The 23,110-nt window shown below is 35.1% G+C and overlaps 1 protein-coding gene across 2 annotated transcripts in view; it reads left to right on the top strand.

Moving 5' to 3' along the window:
* Positions 1 to 23,110, top strand: part of GABRA4 (gamma-aminobutyric acid type A receptor subunit alpha4) — a 218,039-nt gene that overhangs the window by 55,622 nt on the left and 139,307 nt on the right. The window contains exon 9 of one of the 2 annotated variants that reach the window (XM_077847916.1): positions 4,420 to 13,477. The exons of the other annotated variant lie outside the window; for it this stretch is intronic. Within the exon in view, the coding sequence (XP_077704042.1) occupies positions 4,420 to 4,953 (534 nt within the window). The 3' untranslated portion in view covers positions 4,954 to 13,477. Of the gene's footprint in view, positions 1 to 4,419; positions 13,478 to 23,110 lie in introns of those variants that run through there. 2 annotated transcript variants of the gene reach the window in all.

Genomic DNA, 23,110 nt, shown 5'->3' with positions numbered 1-23,110 from the left:
CAATCATCTGAGATGGACCCTATCTCTTTGGCTTGGGATCATTTTTTTTCTCCAGGTATATTCTTCAAGTCTGCGCATAGTTTCTTTGATATTTATAAGTTGCCTAATAGTAGATGTTGTGAGAATATAATAGCATATGTAGTCAGAATATTATTTTCAAACCATCGAAAAGAACTCATACAAATATGAAATGGACATCTGTTGGGCAGCCCAGGTGGCTCAGCGGTTTAGCGCCGCCTTCAGGCCAGGGTCTGGTCCTGGAGACCCAGGAACGAGTCCCATGTCGGGCTTCCTGCATGGAGCCTGCTTCTCCCTCTGCCTGTGTTTCTGCCTCTCTCTCTCTTTCTCGCATGAATAAATGAATAAAATCTTTAAAAAAAAAAAGGGCTTCTGTCAAAGTTTTACCCAACTCATTAATTAATGAGGGAACCACATAAGTGGTAAAACTGGTTCAAAATCTTTTTGATGATTCTAAGTGGCCATTTAAAAAATGGAGTACGACAATAAATACTAGATTAGGTACAGAAGTGAATAATATCCTATAGGACAACAAAACCATAACATAACCTTTGGTGGTCTGTTCTCCTGGACAGGAATCTACAAGTTAACATGTTAACTTTCACAATGTTTGCACTCAAATCCAATATTAAATAGCGAAATCAAACTCAAGCAAATTCCCACGTACAGGCTTAATAATCCTTGGGTGGACTTGTTAAACAACGCTCCACTGTGACATTGAAAGGCCATGCTGTACTCTCTTCTGATTTCCAAGTCTTGAGTAAGTTCCCAACAATGTACTTGACTATTGCAAATACTTAACTGACTCACAGAGATTGGTGTACTTTATTAAGTTCTCTAATGTCTCCTCCACATATATTTATCAAGAGTCTGTAAAACTTGGCAAAACACTCTGTCAGTAACTCGCTGTATGGCTTCCAGCCAGTCATAACCTCTCTACTCTTACTTTCCTCTACTGTAAAATGAGGAACTGGAATTTTAGAATTTCTCCCAGTTTTAAAATACTGCTATTCTTCAGTAATGGGATTATAAAGGGCAAAATATCTTGGTCCTTCAGCTGGTATGTGGAGTTAGGCAACAGGGCCCCCTAATGGTCTTAGATGAATTCTGGGCTGGCTAGCTTTCTACTTCCCCCAGAATGTTTGAGAGCTTCACCCTCACAAGCAGTTTGGCAATACCTTCTGTTAGGACTCCTGATGTAATTGGACTATCTGTGTTATCTAGTACCACAATAAGACTGCATAACAAACAAAATTTCAGTGACATACAATAAATATTTACTTTTGCTTTCAAGTGTATGGGTTAACTAGGATGTTCTCCTGATCTTGATTAGGCTTTGGCTGAGCAGTTCATCCTTCCTTAGCTGGGACAAATTCGTGTATTTAGTGATTGGTGGCCGTTGGGTGACCTAGGATAGCCTCACTGGGCTGACTGGCTCTGCTCCAAAGGATCTTTTCAGTTTAGTTTTTAGTTTAGTCCTAACTTCTTCTAGTGGTGTTGATGGCAGTGTTTTGAGAGAGATTGGAAGCAAGTAAGAACTCTCAAGGCTAAAACAAAAATGACACATCCATCACTTCCACCACATACTGTTGGCCAGAGAAAGTTAGGAGGAAGCCAGGTGGGGAGATAAACCCCATCTCTTGATAGGGGAAGAGTGGGACATTCATATCGAAAGAAGGAGGAAAGTTTGTTGCAATTTTTAAAATTTTTCGCCAATATAAAACATGATTTACAGTCAAGATTTCAGGAGGTTCCAGAAAGATATTGACCTAGAGGGAAAAGAGAATCCTATGAACGTTCTTGTGCTTTCTCCTGAGGCCCAGCTGAGAGTTAATTTCATCCTTTCAGACGTTACTTTTAAAATTCATTCAGCAGGACTAGAGCTGCATTTAGGGCTCATTATTTCATATTACTGTAGCAAGGTCCTTCTTAGTACTCTACCAAATGCTACATGAATGGTGAGATTTTACAGTCTGGCTGGTGGGAACATGAATTATCCCTGGTTTTGTGTGTGCCACATACCATTCCTTCTAATCCTTTTAGGGCGTTCTTTTTGCAGCCTTGGGTAGGACTTCATACTCATAAACTTATCTGTACTTAAAATAGTCAAGCATTGGGGACTCTCAGATTTCTGGAATCCTCTTTCTCTCTCTTTCTCTCTCTCTCTCTTAGCCTACACTTCTCAGTTACTTCTTCCTATGAACTCTAGCCACCTTGATTTCCTCGGATTCTTAGCTGCATGTCCTCAATTCAGGGAATTTGTCATATTTTTCCTGAATTCTCCTTTCCTGTTCTGTAGCATGGAAACACATTCAAGGTTGTTTCTTCTCTCTCAATGATTATGGTTCTATGTTGCCTAATGCTCAGTGTCTTCAAAAAACATATTTTGTCCAGATTGTTTTTTCTTGCCACTTCATACAATTCAGTCCATTGTACTCCATTTTGGCCAGAAGTGGAAGTCTCTAATTCTTAGAATTTAGTCTTGGGAAATATAGGAGTTTCTTTCTAAAGATCATGGGCAACCTAACTTGTAGGGGAAGAAGACAGTATGTAAATATAAGATTATATTTGAAAACATACGTTTCTTTTCCGCTTGTTTAACTGGTCTGTTACTGCTCTCTTCCCTTCTCTTCTTAGTATAGTTATCATTTGGTTACAGCTTGACCTTCACTATAGTTTACTTTTTGTTATATTTTTGATTGCATCATGTGTGTGGGTACGCATTTTGTCAATGGCATTGTAAACTCTTTAAATGTGGATATATACCTTATCCTTCTTTATATTCTTCACTGTTGTATGACATTTCAAAATTGATGTTAATCAATTAACTATTATTCTTTTCTGTTAGGGACTCAAAATCTGAGAATTAAACTGACATTTACAATGTGCTTTGTAGAGGAAGAGTGCAGGGTAAATCATGGTATCTTTAGCTTTTATGTTGATGTCAATTTTGGTTTCAGTTGTCTTCACCAAAATTAGGTGCCATATGTTAGACTACCATATCTCATGAGTTCAACTGAACCTGTTGAGAAGAATACTCTAGCCTGACATGAAGAATACTTTCTAAACCGCTCAGATCTTACTTTGGCTCTAAATTTTGTGAGGCTTTTATTCTTTCTCTGCTTAGCAAGCTTGAAGTCCCAATCCAGAAATATATTCAATATGGATTGAACACTTTCAACCTACTTGATGGGTGTGGTATTGAAGAGGGATTATGTTTGTAGGTAAACATTTCTCTGTAAAATGAGCTCTCAGTTAATTGTATATAATATTATCTGTGATATTCCTGTAGGCTGGCTCCTTCTAATCACCCACTTCTGAGCTGGTTTTCTTCCCCTCCTTCATCTCCTCAATCACCACCTGTTTCATAAAATGGTAAGGGGAGAGTATAGAAGGCAGTTACCATATACCCTTAATGTAGTTTAGAATAAGCACAAGGAGGAAATGTTTTTACAAAAAAGAATCATGGTATATTCTAACGACAGGCATGATTATTTTGGGAATCCTTTGAGCATTGCTTTCCTTCATTAGCATGGACAATCTATAGTTGCTATCCAGTTATTTATAGTGCCTGTCACAATATAAGGAGAATTAATTTTAATCTTTATCATGCATCTGTATTCAAGGATGGTCTTGTTCTACACATGAAATAGCTTGATGGAAAATAGTAGTTCCATTTGGATTTAACCACCCTTTAATGGTAAATAGTTTGAATTCAGATACTTATGCAATGATAATGGTGATGCTGTTTACATGTCTAATATAACATTTTGTTTAAAATTAATGTTCCTTTGTATTTTCATTATTTTGGTGAAAAAATACATTAGGATTTCCAGATTTTATAATAATGTGTAGGATTGCCTATGTAAGATTATGACAATAAACTTCAGGGATTTGGAAATTTAAGCTTTGGAGTTCACTTTTTTTTTTAAAGGAATGTCATGCACATATGGATGGTTCTTATTGTTATTCTGTGCACAAGTGTAAGTACAGTTCTTCCTATTTATAAAACAAACATATATAAAATTCACCAAAGGGTATACAACCTAGCACAGAATATCATTTTAGATAAAACAGAACAAAGAAGTTGTACAGCTATCATCAGGAAGTCCTAAAATAAAATCAAGCATAAGTCTAGTTTATTGTTCTAAAAGCCACATTTTCTATAGACTTAAATTCAATATTTTGAAACAGAAGATTTTTGATTCAGAGTTTCAAATACATTCATGTTCTTTTTTAGTTAGGTATTTGTAAGCTTTTACATCAAGCTGAGTGGCTACAACATGTTGATAAAAACTTATTTTATAGAAACAACTAATTTTAGTTCTTTGATCCCTTTAAATTTTGTATAAATCTATATAAAGTGACATAATCAATGTAATTTTTAATATACCTTTTCAGAACACAAATGCCAATCTGAACATGAGAAAAAGAACAAATGCCTCGGTTCACTCTGAATCTGATGTTGGCAACAGAACTGAGGTGGGAAACCATTCGAGCAAATCTTCCACAGTTATTCAAGGATCTTCTGAAGCCACACCACAGTCTTACTTAGCTGCCAGTCCAAACCCATTCAGCCATGCAAATGCAGCTGAAACAATATCTGCTGCAAGAGCACCTCTATCTGCTCCTTCCTCTACTCCTAGTAGAACTGGGTATGTGTCCCAACAGGCTTCTGTTGGATCTGCTTCTACCCACCGTGTGTTTGGATCAAGACTGGAGCGAATTAAGACCACTGTTAATACCATAGGCGCTTCTGGGAAGTTGTCAGCCACTACTCCTCCCTCTGCTCCACCACCGTCTGGATCTGGCACAAGCAAAATAGACAAATACGCCCGTATTCTCTTTCCAGTAACATTCGGGGCATTTAACATGGTCTATTGGGTTGTTTATTTATCTAAGGACACTATGGAGAAGTCAGAGAGTCTAATGTAATTTTGTTGTTAGTTTCCTAAAAGATGATGAACTTAATGCAGAATGCCTTTTTAAATGTTTTTAAAGATTAAACCATTGTTCTTTATTGAAATAAAAAGTCTATGTAATTTTTACATTTAAAAAATTCAAGCCAGTTATTGGGAGAGTTAATTCATTCCTCAGTGAAGAGAGAGTGAGCCATCTTTCATTTCAGAAAAATGATTTGAATAGAATCAATTCAGCATTCAAATTAGAACATTGCAGACCATCCTGGAAAGTTGGGTCAAGAGAAATAGGGCTATTAGAGATACGTGGTACATATTTATGCATTGAAATTTGAAAACAGACTATGACATTTTTTAATATACACTATGAATATCAACCAACCACCCTAAATTTCCCAGTGGCACTGCCCTTAATCAGAATTATTGGATATCATACGCGGTGACCTTTGGAGATCCTTCTAGTATCTGCAAGAAAAGGACTTTCCTTGTTAAATGAAACATTTTTAAAAGGAAATGGGACAAAACAAATACCAGTGTGTGAAACCTCTGCTGCATCAAAAACAAAAACAGAGACCAGGGAAGATGTGTTCCCTGTCTTATGTTGGCCAAACAGGACTTAAACACTTGACTTGAAAAATCTGTGCTTTGAGCCAAAGTTTATCTCATTGTATGAATTCTTTTTGATAGTAGTTCATTCAGTTATGTATTCTTTAACATATAGTTATTCAGAGCCTACTGTGTTCCAGGCACTATGCTAGACACTGTGTCTCTAGGAAAGCTCTTTCACCTTTACCTACAATATTACTTGAATAGTAGAACAGTCAGTGCATGCTAATGAACCATAAACTAGCAGAGGACATTGCATTCTTTAATGGGAGAAATTTATTTAGAGTCTGAGAGCATATTGAAAATATTTGCTTCTCCTGTATTAATAGAGGGTAACACATTAGCACAGCTTCAGCAATTGACTTCAAAATATAATGAAAATGTGTACAGATTGCTCTCTGAGTAAGAAGCACTGCTTACCTAAGAGGAGAAATCTGGGCACTGTAAGATCATATAAAGTATCTGTCTCAAATTTGATCAGAATAGTAAGATAGAATTCGATCAGAATCTTAGAATCATCAGAATTAGGGACTCAATACAAGGCCTTTTAGATGCTTTTCCCAACATAGATCTATATGGCTGGTGAGATGCTAATCTTCTGGAAAGTTTTTGTGTTGGTAGTTTGTATTTCTGGGAAGTTTGGTGTTTTGGGGGGAGGGCAGTTTTTGTACAGTTTCATAACTAAGGTGAGTATTTTTAAAAGAGCAGCAAAGGAATGGAGGAAAGAAGAAAAATCATAGCTAAGGGGTAGGACTCTGCTGACTCTGTTAAGCAATTTATCAGGATTTTCATGTACTAACTTTTCTTTTTCATTACATAGGCTTAACAACTTAATTGAATTTCTTGCAGCTGTCTTATGACACTAAATCTAGGTCTAGTTTTTTGTTGTGTTGCTTCCAGATTTTCTTCTATATTTCTTTCTTTCTGATCTGGATTGTGTGAATGAATGTGTTCCGGATGTTTGGGGGGAACATTTTGATAAAAATGGCCACCTTCCAAGAAGAATCTCTTATATTTTAGAAAAGAAATGACATTTATTAATTGCCACTAGTTTTTCAGCTATTGCATTGCCTTGGAATGGTTGTGTATGAGAACTGTATGTAACATGTGCAAATGCCAAATATTGTGAGTTATATCTGAGAATTCCTTTTTTGGCTATCACTCTAGGCATGTCCTAGAATCACTAACAATTTTAAGGCTGAAAGATGCCTTAGAAATCACCCAATCCAAGTCCTTATTTAAAAATTGATGCCAGTAATATGAGGCCAAATAAAATTTGTATATATGTATATATTTAATAAAGAGCACTTGTACAAAAAAGCTTATCATAAGTTATTTTATGAATGTGAGTAGATTCTAGCCTTAAGGACAATGCCTGTAATTATTTTTGGAAACTGTGATTGTTTATTATTCCAATGAAATGACCTTATTTCTTCAGTGAGGAATATACTCCTCGCTTATCCATTGGTCTATTCTTAAGAAATATCTTATTGGCTTCCCTTTTTTTAAAAAAAAAATTCTTCTATAAATTTTACAGATTTTAAAGGGATAAAAATTAGTGATAGGTTTGCAGCCCAGGGATCCCCCAGGTGAACCTGTAATTTTCTTCTTTGTATTTGAAGAAGATTTTAAAATAAATTAGGTGGTCAAAAATAAAGAGAAAGGGCAAAATTAAGGATTCTCAATTGTTAATGTGAAGCATGAATTGAACAGTAAGTCTAATCATTAATATAATAAAAAGGAATTATTTCATTTGCATACTATGTTAATGATAATAAGAATGCATAGTTTATTTTCTGTAACTCAATTTCATCAGATCAAGTCATGGCTAAATCTTTTATTTTGGTCATCATTCTTAGCTTTCCAGTAACTCAGAGCTACATTAAATAAACACTTTTGTGAAGAACCAGTCACAGTAGCAAATTTTACAAGAGTCATTAGGGGAGCTCAAGGTCTTGGTAATTTGTGAAGAAGAATTCTGGTTAGAATGGTTAACTTTGTATGTCTTATCTTTTAAAGATGAAAATCAAAATTGTCTTATTCAGTACCAGTATCTATATTCTAGCTTTCAACTCCAAGTAGGAGTTGATATTACTTCCAATTTACTCCAGGCATGACTAGGTATGATAGTATTTTTATATAATTAATCTGCAGTTAAAAATGACTTGCATTTGTTCATATACAGATATTTGAATAGTGTATGTTCTAAATCAGACCCCACAAATCTTGAATTAGGGTAGGCAGAAAGAGTGGAGCCACTCTCTTACCCATGAAAATGAATCACAGAGAGGCCAGTGACAAAATCAAAAGCAAGTGGCTGGAATTAACATCGGAAGGTCATTTTTCAGTCACATCACCTTAACAGTGACCGTGTTTCAAACAATAAAAAATTTGTTTGTGGTTTATTTTACCCATGAACTGCTCAATCTGCCCAATGTAGAAAAAAAGAATCCCCACTCCTCACTCTCAGTTTTCCAGGGGTGAACTACTAGATTTGTTAACAACCTCCAGTGCAAAACACCAAGTGGAGAACGCGAGGATGACCTCATTTCAAGTTCTGACTCTACTGTGATTTTAAACAAGTCACGTCACCTTGGTAGGCTTGATTCCTTATTTGTAAGAGGATGGGAGAATTAAATAATTTCTAAGATTTCTTTTAATTTTAATATTTTCTGATCCTCATAGTAGACTAAATACAGGCATATACTTAGAATAGACACACTCAATACTTTGTGCCACAGTCGATGTTTATGGGGAAAAAGCCTGATTGTCGTTTCACTGCCTAATTATTTTAAGTTCATGACTGACTCATGCTAAGGTTCCCTTACCTTAAAAAAAGAAAAGCAAAACAACCAAAAAAAGAAAAAAGAAATCCCTCTCCATTTAGGTTAGATAGATATTTTCTTCCCTGTGGAAGATTTTATTCTTTAAAGAATTTGATTATTTCTCTTTTCTGAATATTTATTCATCCTTACTGAATGGGCTTCTGCTCCATATTAGGTACTATGCCGATTTTTAGATATACACAGAGAAATGAAACTGGTTCTTTTCTTTTTATGTGGTCCCAGTCTGGTAGTGATAATAGATGTGTAGACAAGTAACTACAGAACGTATTAAATGCTTCAGTGGTATAGAGTAGGGCTAAGACTAGGGTGATAAGAATGAGCCCTTACCCAGAGCACAAAAAACAGAGAGGGTCATCAAAAACCTTAATAATCATAATAAATAATATTTTGGAAGACTATTTTTAAAAATCAAATCCATGCAAAAATCTATGATTAACAAAATACCCAAGTTTTAAGTAAATCTGGGATCATTATTAATTTTTTTCTTTTGCATCAGGCTTTAAAAATATCGCAGCCTGGCACTGATATTGAGGGTGGAAAAGGCACATAATTTTATAACTTTGTATATAGGGAGGAAAAAAGAGTGATGGCAGGGAAGGCTTCACAGAGATGATTTTGAACTGAATTATGTGGAATAATTTGGAGCTCCAGTTCCTCTACCTACTTCCACAAACAAGAACACATTTTTACCACCACCTGAAGCATGTAGAACTCTTACTACAAATCATTCTCAGGAGGGAAGGTGAATCTGAGGAAGTGAAAGACGTTGATGTTGGAAAGACCTGCTGGAGCTGGATTAGAGAGTTTCGTGTAAATTACTAAAGAAATTGGATTTGATCCTGGACTAATGGCAATTTATTGAAAATCTTTCAGGATAATAGGATGGAACGAATGTGCTATGTTTCTGTTTTAGAGAACTCACTTGATTGCTGTATTTGCTACGCTACAGAGGGCCACGAATCTGGAGATAATATAAGTATTGAGAGGTCTCATTTTTCTTTTCCCTTAATCTTTGCATTTCATTTCCTTTTTAAAATCCCAATGATTTCATTGTCATTTGTGAAAATGATACATAACTGTTAAAAATGAAGATAGGCATTGCAGAAATTTAAAAACAAGCTCAAAATCCCACCCCCTAAAAGTGTTAATATTTCTTGAATATCATGCCAGTTACTTCTGTGTAGATATGTTTGTATAGAAGTGTAAAGTGAGTGAGTGATTAAGAGACAGTTTTATAAATTTAGGAGCCAAATATTTCATATATGAATGTTGTTAAACAATGAAAAAAAACCCCATCGAATCTACCTTTATCTATATTTCAGATTAAAAATACTAGAGCGAAACTGGGGAGAGTGTTGAAATTTAGATAGTGCTGAATAAAGCAAGAAATTCTGGGGACTCTTTTTATTCCACATTTCAGTCTTTATTTCAGGGAAGCTTTTTTACTATCGTGTGTCTAAATAATTTTTCTTTCTAATTGCTAATTATGTCCAATCTCTTTTGCCTCTGTAACTATAATATTTTTATGATCACTTTTGTATTTATAAATTCATTGTCAACTTTTGTCAACCATAACCCCAGTGAGTTTTCAGTTGTGTTTATTCTAGTTTGTAACCTCTAATGTAATTTTTAACCTCATACTGGTTTTATTCTTTTCCACTGCTTTCTTGGTCTGTGCCATTTCGTTTTTTAATTTCTTTCTACCATTTTTATAATCTCTTAAAGCGTTATCTTTTCTTTGAACTTCTCACTCCCCTATTAACGAAAGCATGTCTGTAATTTGACTACAAATAACTCTATATAAAATTTTCCTGTTTCCTGAAAAAAAATTTTATTTTTCCTCTGGTATGAACTTCCCCTGCTTTTTCATTGTGTTTTTGCTTCCCCTGCCTGTGTTTCAGGCTGATTTCTTTCTATTAAGCACTGAATGAAGCCAGCTATTTACTGAACTCTATGTGGGAAGTGGCAGGAGAATGAATCATAGCAGCCCACAGCAGCTATTTAAATTTCAGATTCCAAGCCCACCTCCCCAGATCTGTTTTAACTTCTGCCCAGGGACCATACTTTCCTCTGTTTTTGACATTTGGTGCTCCACGTGGCTCACAGTGTAAAACTCTCCCAGTTTTACTTTCTCTGTGTTGTTAACACTCTCCTGATTGTCTTCCCTTCCCTTCTGTCTCTCACGTTAACGCAGTCTGTTTTACCCAGCATGCTGCTTCACAACTATCAAATACAGTCTATCGGCAACTTTTTCCTTATCCCCATATCCCCCCATTTGGGGAGCTGTAACTGGACTTGTATGAAGACAGATTTTGTTTTTCTCTTGCCTCTCCATTTTCCATCTCATGATGGCTTCAAACAGTCTGTGAAGAATGTCTCAGGACCATGACATTGAGTGAAATCCACTATCCATGATGCGTGCCAGGGAACGTCCTTTCTCCTGGTAATGCAAAATGTATCTCTGTTTGAAAGCTATTTATCACAGTTCATTGTCAATTACTTATAATTACAGATGTGATTTCATTTTGTTCTTTTTTTCCCCCGATTTTTCATTATTTATGTTATTTTGGGAAGGATTTCATAGGAGAACAGTGAATTGCTTTTATTTCACCGTCTTCAACTGAATCACCATTTATCATCTGTATTTCTGTTAGGCCAGGGGTTGACCAGAGTATCTTTTAATGATCTCTTTTACTGCCAACCAGAGCTCTGTGGGTTTTTTTTTTCCCTTTTGTGTATCTTACTTGACTGGAATCAAGTAAGAAACCTGGATTAAATCTGTGATAACACAGTTGATGCATATACTTCCCTTTAAGGGAAAGAAAGGAAATTACAGTAGTAGTAGTAGGAAATAAATATTATTGCAGTTAATCTTTGACATATTTTTTCCCTCCCGTACTTGTAAATGGTACGCTGTGTTCAGTCCTTGCAGATGCTTGCTGATATACTGGAGCATGTTTGTTGTCATTTTACTGATTATGTAGACCGTTTCCTAGTTCAGACAGAAAAAAAAATTGGAACTTTCATTTTTCTAGATATGTATAATTATTGTGGGTTGATGAAGGGCTTTATAATTTTAAGGAAGTTTTACTGGAAAATGAATCAAAATCCAGTTTTGGGGTAAAGCCATCCTTTATGCTGTAAGACAATGAATGGCCACAGCAATAGGAGGTCAAATTTTCCACGGGTGTATCTTTTAATGATGAAAACTCCTCAACAATTTTATGCTAAAAACATTGAGAATTGAAGAAGGAATAAAGTATTATTTGGTTTTTCAACTGTAGTGTTGCACAGACTGAGGAATAAAAATCTATCTGCCTGTCCTTTGAATAATTTTAAATTGTTAAATTGCACAATTAAAAATATTTCTCACTATGGGAGTAACGAAAGATAATGCATATTTCATCATATCATGAAAACTAAATTTGTTATCCTTTGAGCTTTATTATTCTTGCTGAATCAGAATAGCAAATAATTCGAAACATATTTTATTTTAGACATGTTTATTTTTAATATCTAAAATTTGGATGAGATACAGGTGTTTTGATTTCATGGGAAGACAGTTCTCTTACAAAGTACACACTTCCTGAGCTTATAGAAGTCACATTTGACCCCCTGAAATTGATGGTTTTATGTAAGATCATCACCATAATATATTATAGTAAAGACCATGTAGTCATTATGATTTTATTTTTGCAAATTTTTCATCACTTTATTTTTCCATCATAAGTATACTCTTTAATCTCCATGTTTTTTGCAATTTGTTTTAAAAACATGGAAACATTGGTTTATATTTTAAGATAATTCATCAGGAAATGGTTTTTTAATGTCCTTTAAGCAAACTTCTCTTGCTTCTCAAAGCTAAACTTAGTATTCATGGAAATAAATTTCCTTGGCTTAAAACAGAATTTATATCTGAGCATAATATTCTGGAATAATTCAGGTTTCATTTTCTTTTTACTAGTGGATGAGTATTTAAAATAATAAGGATTTAAATTTCTATCAAATTTGATCACAGGTACTTATATTTTAAGATATATGTGTTGGAGCTAAGCTCTGGGATTATTAAAACATAAACATTGTATCTAATGCTTTTTTCTATTTAAATTCAAAACAATAAACATAACTATCTTTGGGATTTTTTTTGTTTCATAACTTTTTTCTGTTTATAAATATACTTCCTTTAAGTTGGCCACAGGACTGTTTTCGATATGGTATTTTACTTATTTTTAAAAATATTTATTTGAGGGGGAGAAGAGGGAAAGGGAGAGAATTTCAAGCAGACTCCCCACTGAGCGTGAAGTCAGACATGGCGGGGCTCAATCTCTCACTGCCCTGAGATCATGACCTGAGCCGAAACCAAGAGTTAGAGGCTTAGCCAACTAAGCCACCAGGTGCCCCAGATATTTCACTTTTGAAACCTTGCCTCATTCATGAGTATTCCTAGTTTTCATTTACCTCTAGTTCCCTGCATGACCCATACCATCAGGTTGTAGTTTTGCCAAGTTTTCATGGTCTGGAAAATTCTTTGTGGGTAATATGGATGAAGAAAAGTCTTACTTAGGACCTGTTATATTTGAAGTGGTGCAATGAGAACCTTACGTATGTGATTTTGACGGATTAAAGAGGTATCAAATGTACATACATGTCTTTTTTTATTCTGATGCATCAAAATGAATAAAGTAGAGCAATCTATGACTTAATTCTAACTTATGAGACCAAAGTAAATGAGAAGCTGAATGAGGTTAACTTACAAAAATTTGTGCGCTTATGCTTTTTAATACCTAATTCAGAATAGGAGCTGTATTTATTTTGATGAGATGAAGTGCGTTGAACACTCTGATGTCTTTAATTCAAGTTTTGTTTTTGTCTTTATATTTTACAATGTATCATGAAACATTCTCAGTGTAACCCTCCTTGTTCTGAACAACTGTTTTCTGAAGAAAAATTCAGGCTTTTGATTTGTAGCTTTTAAAAAAGAGAATGTACCTGACAGAAAAAAAATGGATCAGATTTTCCACAGCACACACACATAGACACACGTTCCTGTATAAATACGTACTAATAAAATACATAGTACATGTAGTACTGTTTTTTTGTTGTTGTTGCTTACTTTTATGATATTAAGTCCCTTCCACACTGAATTGTACTTGTTCATGTATGGACTAAATGTTCGTGTCTCCCCAACATGCGTATGTTGCAACCCTAACACCCACGTATGTTATGAGGGAATAGGGCCTTTGGGAGGTAATTAGGATTAGATGAGGTCATGAGGGTGGAGCCCTCAGGAAGAGGACTAATGCCCTTATAAGAGTCACTAGAGCTTGCTTTTTCTCTCTGTTCTCTCCCATCTCTGCTTCTCTCCCAACACTGAGAAGTTGGAAGTCTGCAGCCCAGAGAACCCGACCACTCTGGCACCCCAATCCTATACTTCCAGCCGGCAGAACTGTGATAAATACATTTCTGTTGTTTAAACCACCTAGTCAATGGCGTTCTGTTACAGCAGCCCAAGCTAAAGGCAATTTCCTAGTCCTGTGAGAACATTTCTATCAGAATTTGAACATTGAAAGTGGATAGATAGCACCTTTGTTGTGAGTGATTTCTGCCTTTTTTTTTTTTTTTTTCTATAGGTCTCCCTGATCACCAGATCCTGTTTCCAATTGAACTGAATGCTAGGTAGAAAGTAGAAAGTGCCTGCCTTTTATTTTCAATATTGATAGTAGAGGATATAGAATAATGTGGAAAAAAGAGGAAGTCAAAATCAAAACTATTCTCAACATGAATATAAAAACAGAAGTAGGAAGAGTAGGGGATCCCTGGGTGGCTCAGTGCTTTAGCGCCGGCCTTCGGCCCAGGGCATGGTCCTGGTCCCAGGATCGGGTCCTGGGATCAGTCCCACGTAGGGCTCCCTGCATGGAGCCTGCTTCTCCCTCTGCCTGTGTCTCTGCCTCTCTCTCTCTCTCTCTCTGTCTCTCATGAATAAATAAAATCTTAAAAAAAAAAGAAGTAGGAAGAGTAAGTTAAGGAACATGTAGAGGTATTACAACTTTTCAAATTGGATTACTTCAATTGTATATATTATACTAATTCCATTTGTTTTAATCATTGGTAAATAATTTCTGCATGACTAATTTTTGAAGTACAATAGTTAAAATTTTAATTTTCTTTCTGATTAGTTGGAAGCCAGAGATGACTGCTGGCTGCTTGGCTATGAAAAACACCGAGGTGGTTCAATAATCATGAACTCGTTTACAGTGGTTCCTAGACTATTATCATCCCCTGTGCATTCTGAAAATTGATTTCTCTCACCAGTAAAATTACATGGAAATCTTGCCATCATATTCAATTATGTTTTCTTAAAGTCAAATATACATATATATTGTGAGTACTTAAGTGGTATCCTCTTTTTATTCTGGAAAATGTGAAATACTGTCATCTAATTAAAATTGGTTTGGATAATGTTCTCATTTGAAAACTCTTTAGGGTAACATTCATCAGCTTGGTATTCTAGGCAAACAGATTCATGAATCTGTATCATTAGTGTTCAGATACATGCTAATCAGTGGCAGCATTTATTAAGTAAGGGCCATGTCTGCTGTGGAATAATATTATTGTCAAGATGCCCCATGTGCATTTATCATTTGGAAACTAAACACACTGACACACATGTACTCTGAACAGAGGAAGATATCTCACTTGGCACTTTACTCCAACGTTTTGATACGTTTTTTTTTTCTTTCTTGGTTTCAGTTGCCTGCATTTTGCCTACTAGTCCTTAGTGTAAACATAATATAGTATGCTATCAAAACTTCTTCCCTCGTAGTTTATGGTATCCCTACCAGTGCCATGGAGAGAACACAAATCCCTTTCGCTCCTGCCTGAAAAATGGAGAAGGTAAAGGCATCACTTTATTTTTGGATATATTTTTAAATTTTGTATATTTTCAAGTGCATAATTTTCTAACCAATACATCATATAACACATAGTACTTTTCCATAAATGAGAACAGTATTTTTTTTTAACTCATAAGGCTAGGTCTAATGTTTCCTCTAGCAGAAAAGCAAATATGAGGTAAAAGCTATTACTCTTTATTGTGGAAAAGGTTGCATTGTGAATAGAATAATACCTCTGACCAGTCTAAGAATAGACCATACATAGAATTGAAAATGCCCTGTAGAGATTGTGCTAACTGAATTATTCAAATACATCCCTCAAAGAGCAAATCTAAAATGCTGGCATTCCTCATAAAGGTTGAACGATATGTAATTCATTTTCCATTATACAATTACTCCTTGCATTTCTGCTCAAGTGATGGCCTTATTTCCAGCTCTTTATTCTCATCTCTCCAGCCCCATACATTCTACATGCTGATGTCAGAATATTTCTGTTCATTTCACACTTGCCTTAGCGTCTCTATTGGCTCTCCATCACTTTCGGGATAAAAAAGGAATTCCTTACCATGACATTCAGGGCCTAACACAACCCAACTCTAATGTCACCTTCATCCTCTCCTTCCATCTGTTCTATGATCTAGCCACCCAAGATTACATGAAATTCTCTGAACATTCTCTGAAATTCTCTTTGTGCTTTTTAAAGCTAAATCCTTCGCCTCAATTGCCCTTTTCCTGCTCTTGTCTTGTTGACAAATTCCTACAAATCACAGCACTGATATTTCACTAACTGAGGCCATCTCTGATCCCCTTAGCAGAATTAATCCATGGCAATTTCCCATTTCTCCTACTACTCTTTTGTAGTATTTTTCATACAAAATTATGGTAACAGATCTGTTTTTTATTCGTAAAATAAATAAATATATTGACTATATTTGGGCAAAAACGAATATACTATGCTCCTTGACCAAAAGTTCAGTTTTAAAAGTTTAAGAAGATTAAAATAAATAAGCCCATCGTCTGATGACAAACTGAGGTTCCTAACATAGTGATTATCAATTTATAGGTTTATTTTATTTTTTATGTATTTTTTTTTTTTTTTTTAGAGAGGGAGAGAGGGGAGGGCAGGAGGGGCAGAGGCAGAGGGAAAGAGAAAATATTAAGCAGGTTGCAGGCTTAATGCAGGGCTTGATCTCATGACCCTGAGATCGTGTATAGGTTTAGTTTTATTGGGTAATTTGAATTTAGTTGATTTCTATAGAGGACAGTATGCCAACAATAGCTTTCAGGTTATTTATGCATTTGATAAAATAATATTTAATTATTTAAAAGAAGTAGACGAAACAAATAACTTTGTATAATTCCAATTTAAGGTTGTGTACCATGGACAAAACAACCAATTTTAATGCTTTAAACTAAAAATATTATTGTGGCTCTATAATCATAATTCTGACATTTACTTGATAGAAATTGGAGGGAGATTCAGATGTACATATTTCAAAGTTGTAAGATTGTATATTTTTTAAAATAAATATAACTTTCTGGTTCTTGACTGTCTTTTCCTCACATATCCCTTGGTACGAGAATATATATAGAAAATAAAAAAGTTCAGCTTCACACTATAGGATGGTTGAAAACGTCTTGTTATACCCCTGAGAAATTTTATCACTTAAGTGCTCAAATAAATTCATCAGTCTTTCACAATAATCATACTTTAAATTACAAAACATGTCTTATTCAGACCATACAAATTGTTTTGAAATGTTCAGATAAGTAAATGTGGGATAGAATTTGTTTCACTAGTTTCAGAATTGACATTACATTGTTGTTGTATGAAAATCTTACTTTAGTAATAGTATAGTAGTGCATTGTTAATGGCATGTACCAAATTCCTTCTTATAGTGAGAGTAGGAAGAAAAATATGGTATCAAGGAAGTAAAAAGGTGAGAAACAATGAAACAATGGCAAAAATTATTTTGAACAAAGTTCCACAATGGATTTTAAAATTGGCAAGAAGTGCAATGAAATGAAATACTTTACAAAGCAGGGATGCCATTCCACTATTTCTAGATAAATTTTCAGTTTGTATAACTCAAAGCTAACCTTGGGACACAGAAAATAAGTTTAGATAGTGGAGAGGACAGAATGATGACTCTTTTTCAATTAATATAATGTGATATGTCTTTAAGCTTGTTGTTGTTCTTATTTCTGAATTGTCTGCACAGAAACATAGTATAATACTACTGTGCATATAAATTGCTGCTGCTACCCTAGCCACCCCCATTGAGGGTTTTTGGTTTTGTGGATACAAATACAAAACTAAAACCATTTCTCTTACCTGATGCCTGATTGGCAAGAAATGACTTCCTTTGAATACAAATTGATCTTTTTATTATTATAAAGAATGACTAAATAATTATTAAAAAGAATATAAAGAAAAGTGGTTGAAGTAAAAATAGAGTAAGAGCAGAAATACTCTGAAGATATAAAACATATAAAAGCAAAATTAACACTGTTAATTTTGTATCTCTTGTATTAACATGCCTTCTCTCTAGGAATTCCTAACTATTCCTGGCTATAAACACTTCAGGAACAGATTATATGTAATCTAGTATTTTATCTTTGATGTTTGTTTCCATATTACTCTTAAAACTACATGATATTTGCTGGTAATATTGTATGGATAGGCGATCATATACAAGTTGAATCTTATTTAAGAGTTAATATTTCTTTATTTTTCTGTTTTGAGGGAGGAAATATGTCTGATATGCTGCTTAACAAACTTCCTCAAATTTTGGTGGCTTAAAACCATGATTTATTTATTTGTTTCATTGCTCTGTTGGCTCATCTGAGTGGTTCTCCCTTGGAGTTTCTTATGTGGTTGCAGTCAAATAGCAGGTGAGGATAAAGTCCTAGGAACGTGATTTCACTCACAGGTCTGATGCCTGGAATGAGAGGGCCGTAGTCGTGGTGGCTGCTTGAGATTTCTTTCTTTACGTGGCTATCCTGGGATTTCTCATGGCATAACGTCTCATAGGTGAGCTGTCTCACAGGGAAGCTGGCTTTGCCCAGAGCAAGCATTTCAAGAGGTAAGAAGTAGAAATAGTTAAGTCATTATTTATTTATTTATTTATTTATTTATTTATTTATTTATTTAGATTTTCTTTATTCACGAGACACACACACAAACACACACACACACAGAGAAATTTTTAATGCTTATCCTACAAATTGGCACAAACATGGCACTTGTGCCAAATTCTATAGGTCAGAGTAGTTGCAGAGTCCTCTCAGATTCAAGTAGTGGCAATACAGATTTTCCCTTTCAATAGGACGGATGTCAAAGAATTGTAGACCTCTTTAATCTGAATTTGTATTAACATTACCAGTGGCCTATTTAGTGAGTGTCAACATTTCATGCCTTCATGGAATTTAGATATATCAGCCTTCGATTATCCACATTGAGATATTAAAAAAAATGTCTTTGCATACAATGTGTTCTATAATCAGTACAGAGATTCAGTTTATGAAAAATAGTTCAAGCTATTATTCCCTTTCACTTGTTATTTGGTGTGCTGTTGTATGCACTGACGCTACCTAATAGTCAAACGCCAATCCAGAGGAAAGGGTGTAGGAGGAGAATCATTTATCCTTTGACAAAATCCATAGAGAATACATATCTCTACATTTATAACACATGAAACAAGACTCTGAGAGAATTGGGTCACATATGTTTCTGTCAGCAGGGAGCAAAAATTAGAGGTCATTCAGGTTCCTGGGAAAAGAATTACCAGGGTAGACCAACTTCTTCCTAAACCTTAGCTAAAAATAGCAACACAATTAAGTAAAGGGACTCTGAGTTTTGGGATTATGACAATGAAGATATTGTATCCTTCTGGTAATGTTACACCATTCCCTTTATTATTCCTTTATTCAGCTAATTTACTCCAGGCCCGAAAGTGAGCTGGCAATTGAGCCAATTAGGTGGACATCTGAAACAAGGAAATTTTTAATTTGGGGGGTGCAATTTCATAAATTTAGGCAGTCTATACAAACAAGAAGTTCTTATAAATAAATGGAGATGTCAGTTCTGCCAAATAACCTGCAAACCATTAGTTTAAAAAGAAAACAAAACCAAAGATTTGCCAGGAAGCATAAAGTAGAACCTCTCAAAAAACCGTGAAGATGGTCAAGCTGTAGGGCTCATAGCCTGGTATCATAGATTAAACACATGGTATAAGTCTTAATATAGCTAGATAATTATTTTAGATTTGGACTATTTCTTGATCAGGGCATATCCTCTTATGAAATTTTATCTTAAATTCCATTTTGTTGTTCTATTTTTATCCTAGAGAAATCATAGAGTTACAGTATGGTGGTCAGCATCAAAAAGCAATCAAAAATCAACTTCCAGGTAGATAAATTAATTTAGATACAATGAAGTATATTCATGTAATACACTTGACACTTCTTCCTTTTATGTGTTGTCCATTTCCCCATATTCCACTGTTACTTCCATATCCTTGTCTCTAAAAATCTCCATAAATGCCTCCCCGAAACCTATACCATGTACCTCTCATCTTTTTACCTTTACTGCCTTTCCTCTTCTGAAGTTTAATTTTTCATCATATTCCATTATGAAGAAAAGAAATCAATCTGGCAACTGACAAAACCCTTCTTTAGAAGGTTTAATCTCCCTTTCTCCCCAACCTGGATTTCGGAGTGGGATCTAAACTAAGAAGTGGGATTGAGTGGTCACTATTCAGAGATAGAGGAGACTGAGTTATGAGAAAAGAAGAGAGTTAAGCACAGTGTGTCCCTTCTCACTTCTGAGATTAAGCTCTGTGAATGAACAAAACAAAATACATGTAGTGAGATGCAGCTGCAAAAGAAGGGAAGTAAAGAAAGTATATGTAGCTAGGTTAGAGAAGATTATCTCAGAGAGAACTTGCTTCCACTCAGGTAGAGTTCTGAAGGTGTCAGGCTCACAGAAGCATATCAGACAAAATAATGTCTATCTATTTCTTGGCATCTTGTTCAACACAGTAGCTCGCACATTTAATTTTTGTTGAAAAATTAGTTTTTATGTTTATATTAAAATATATCAGGGTGACTTTGTTAGATCTTGACCTTATACCTCTGCCATGGTCTCATTTAGAAGTGCATAAACAGTCTGTAGCAAACAAAATTCTGATGTCAACAGGTTGTCAAACTCGAAAGACAACCTATAGATTATCTCTGGCCCAGGTATTTCCAGATCCAACATAACCAACACTTTTCTATTACGAATATTATACAAGACAATTACTAATAAGGCAAGATGATCTGGGTCACTAGCTACTCAAGATAGGAAAGATAGCTCTTGGCCTTAGGAGGGCCATATGCAAAGTATCTGCTGCTGTTCCCCCTGCTGTCCACTTGAGGTATCATCCAATTGTGGCCTGGTCCATGTACAGGCCTTTCAGATGCAGAGGGCCTCTAGGTCCAAGATCCCAAAAGGAAAATGTTAATGAGATTTTACATACTAAATTTCTATTTCCAAGAAAGTTGATAAGTGACATGTAAAAGTATCGATATTTATCATCCACATGAGAACAATAGTGATATCACTATGAAAACCAGAAGACAGGCCTGCAGAAGAATCATCAGCATCTACCACAGAGGTTAATGGTTATTTTAAGAAGAGTGTATGGAAAGATAAGAAACTAACCCATGGCTGCAGAAAGTACAGGTCCATATAACATTGTGAAATAGAAGTTTTCTTTTAGAATAGATTACTATTCATCCAGTTAGTTTTTCTCATTTTTAATCCCAAGGTTTTCAGTGCATGCATTTTTTGTCACGATGGCTGTTATATAAGGCCAGCTTTTTATTATCGTTATTCAATACTTCGTATAGTCAGTTAAATAACTTAAAATGTTTCTATTTTTTTCTGTTCAATTCCTGAAATCAAGCTGACCTTGAAAATTCATTTTTTAAAACTAAAATATCTGCTATTACCGGGAACATTATTTCCTACTATTTAAAGGATTATGTTTAAAATAAAATTGTTCACTGTTTAATAGGAATTCATAAAATTGTTATATAGGAGTTTGATAAATCAAACTACAAAACTTTGTGATAAAATTAGAATTGAGTACCAACAACAGCAAAAGATTCTCAAACATAATAGCACACGTTTTCTCTATTGCTCCTACATAGAACTGTACAAGTATTTGCTTTTTAAAAAACACACTCTGGGGATCCCTGGGTGGTGCAGTGGTTTGGCGCCTGCCTTTGGCCCAGGGCGCGATCCTGGAGACCCGGGATCGAATCCCACGTCAGGCTCCTGGTGCATGGAGCCTGCTTCTCCCTCTGCCTGTGTCTCTGCCTCTCTCTCTCTGTGTGACTATCATAAATTAAAAAAAAACCAAAAAACAAAGAAACACACTCTGTAAATAAACTTAAAATGGTCTACAAAGGTACTGACCTTTTTTAAAAACAAAATTTATATAATTTTGTTGCACTGTGTTAAAAGTCATTTAGAAATTTTTAATCGAGTAATTCAAGAAATTTTATGCTGGTAATATTCTGATTTTGAGACTTTTGCAGATTATAATTATTGAAAAAAAAAAAGCCTTCAACCCAGAAAGACATTTAAATTCAGCCCTGCAAAATCAAGGAATAACCTTAGCAAATTCAATTGGATTTTAGATGATGTATAAGACTTAACCTTGGAATTCTGGGAATATTTTAATCCATATGAATTTTTTTTTGATGTATCTCCCATTGTAATTGAATAAATTTACAATTTTAGAGAAATAAAAGGCTTTCCAATTTACATCATCTAAATTTGACAAAGCCTTCAAAAGAATCATAACAGAAAAGTTACTTGATGAAGCTTGTGTCAAATATTTGCTGAAGACTAGTGCTCTGAATAGAGGTAAAAAAGACAGTACTTGTGAAAATATTTGGCCTGAAAAATTCATACTTTAATATAAAAAAAAACAGAAGTGACATTTTCCTGTTTTAGTGTAATTTCTCCGCTTATTTTCTTAATATAAAATAAAATCTACAGTGAAAAGCAAATTGAAAGTGTGAGAGTTTCCCATGTATCAAACATAAAATACGTATTCGGGAAAAACCATGAAAGATGGAAAAAACACCAAGAATGCCATTGTGAAAATGGAGAATATTAGTGACCTGGTTATTTGAGACCGTTAAGGCTGAAACTCTTATTAAAATACGTCCATATGTGCCACAAATTACCATTCCCTCATTTTTAGCTCTCCTATTCTCAATACTAAGACATTTTTAAAAAAGTTTTTGCAAAAAAAAAAAAGTTTTTGCTTGAATGTAGTTATTTTCCATTTTTAGAGATCATTTCAAGTTACAAAATGAAATTTTGAATCGTACTGGTTCCAGGCCCAGCGATATTAAACGCATACTTCCACCTAATTTTGTTTCCTCCTTGTATTTTCGTGTAGATAAAAAACGTTTTGGGACAACACGTGACAAGGTTACCCCAAATAACGACCTGGTAGGTTCAGGAGAGGGTCGATGCACCACAGCCGACTCGCGGCTCGCTTTGCCGTGTCCCAGGCAACTCAGAGTTCCCCGGAAGTAGGCTGTAACCCAAAGGGCCCGGGAGCTGTGCCAAAAGATGGCAGGGGCAGGGAAGCGCAGACACTCCGGAGCTCCCCTCACCACGCAGGGTACAGGCCAAAGAGCAACATGGCTCCCGGCTGCCTGTCTTCTTCCGGTGGTGGAGGCAACCCGAGAGCTGATTGGTCAATTTGGAAAGCGAGCGTTGGCTGTTGGACCCGCCCCTTCCTTTTTCCTTTAGGGAGGA

The sequence above is a fragment of the Canis aureus genome, chromosome 14 (genome assembly GCF_053574225.1).
Source record: "Canis aureus isolate CA01 chromosome 14, VMU_Caureus_v.1.0, whole genome shotgun sequence".
NCBI classification, from domain to species: domain Eukaryota; kingdom Metazoa; phylum Chordata; class Mammalia; order Carnivora; family Canidae; genus Canis; species Canis aureus.
This window is presented reverse-complemented; position numbering and strand designations above follow the sequence as displayed.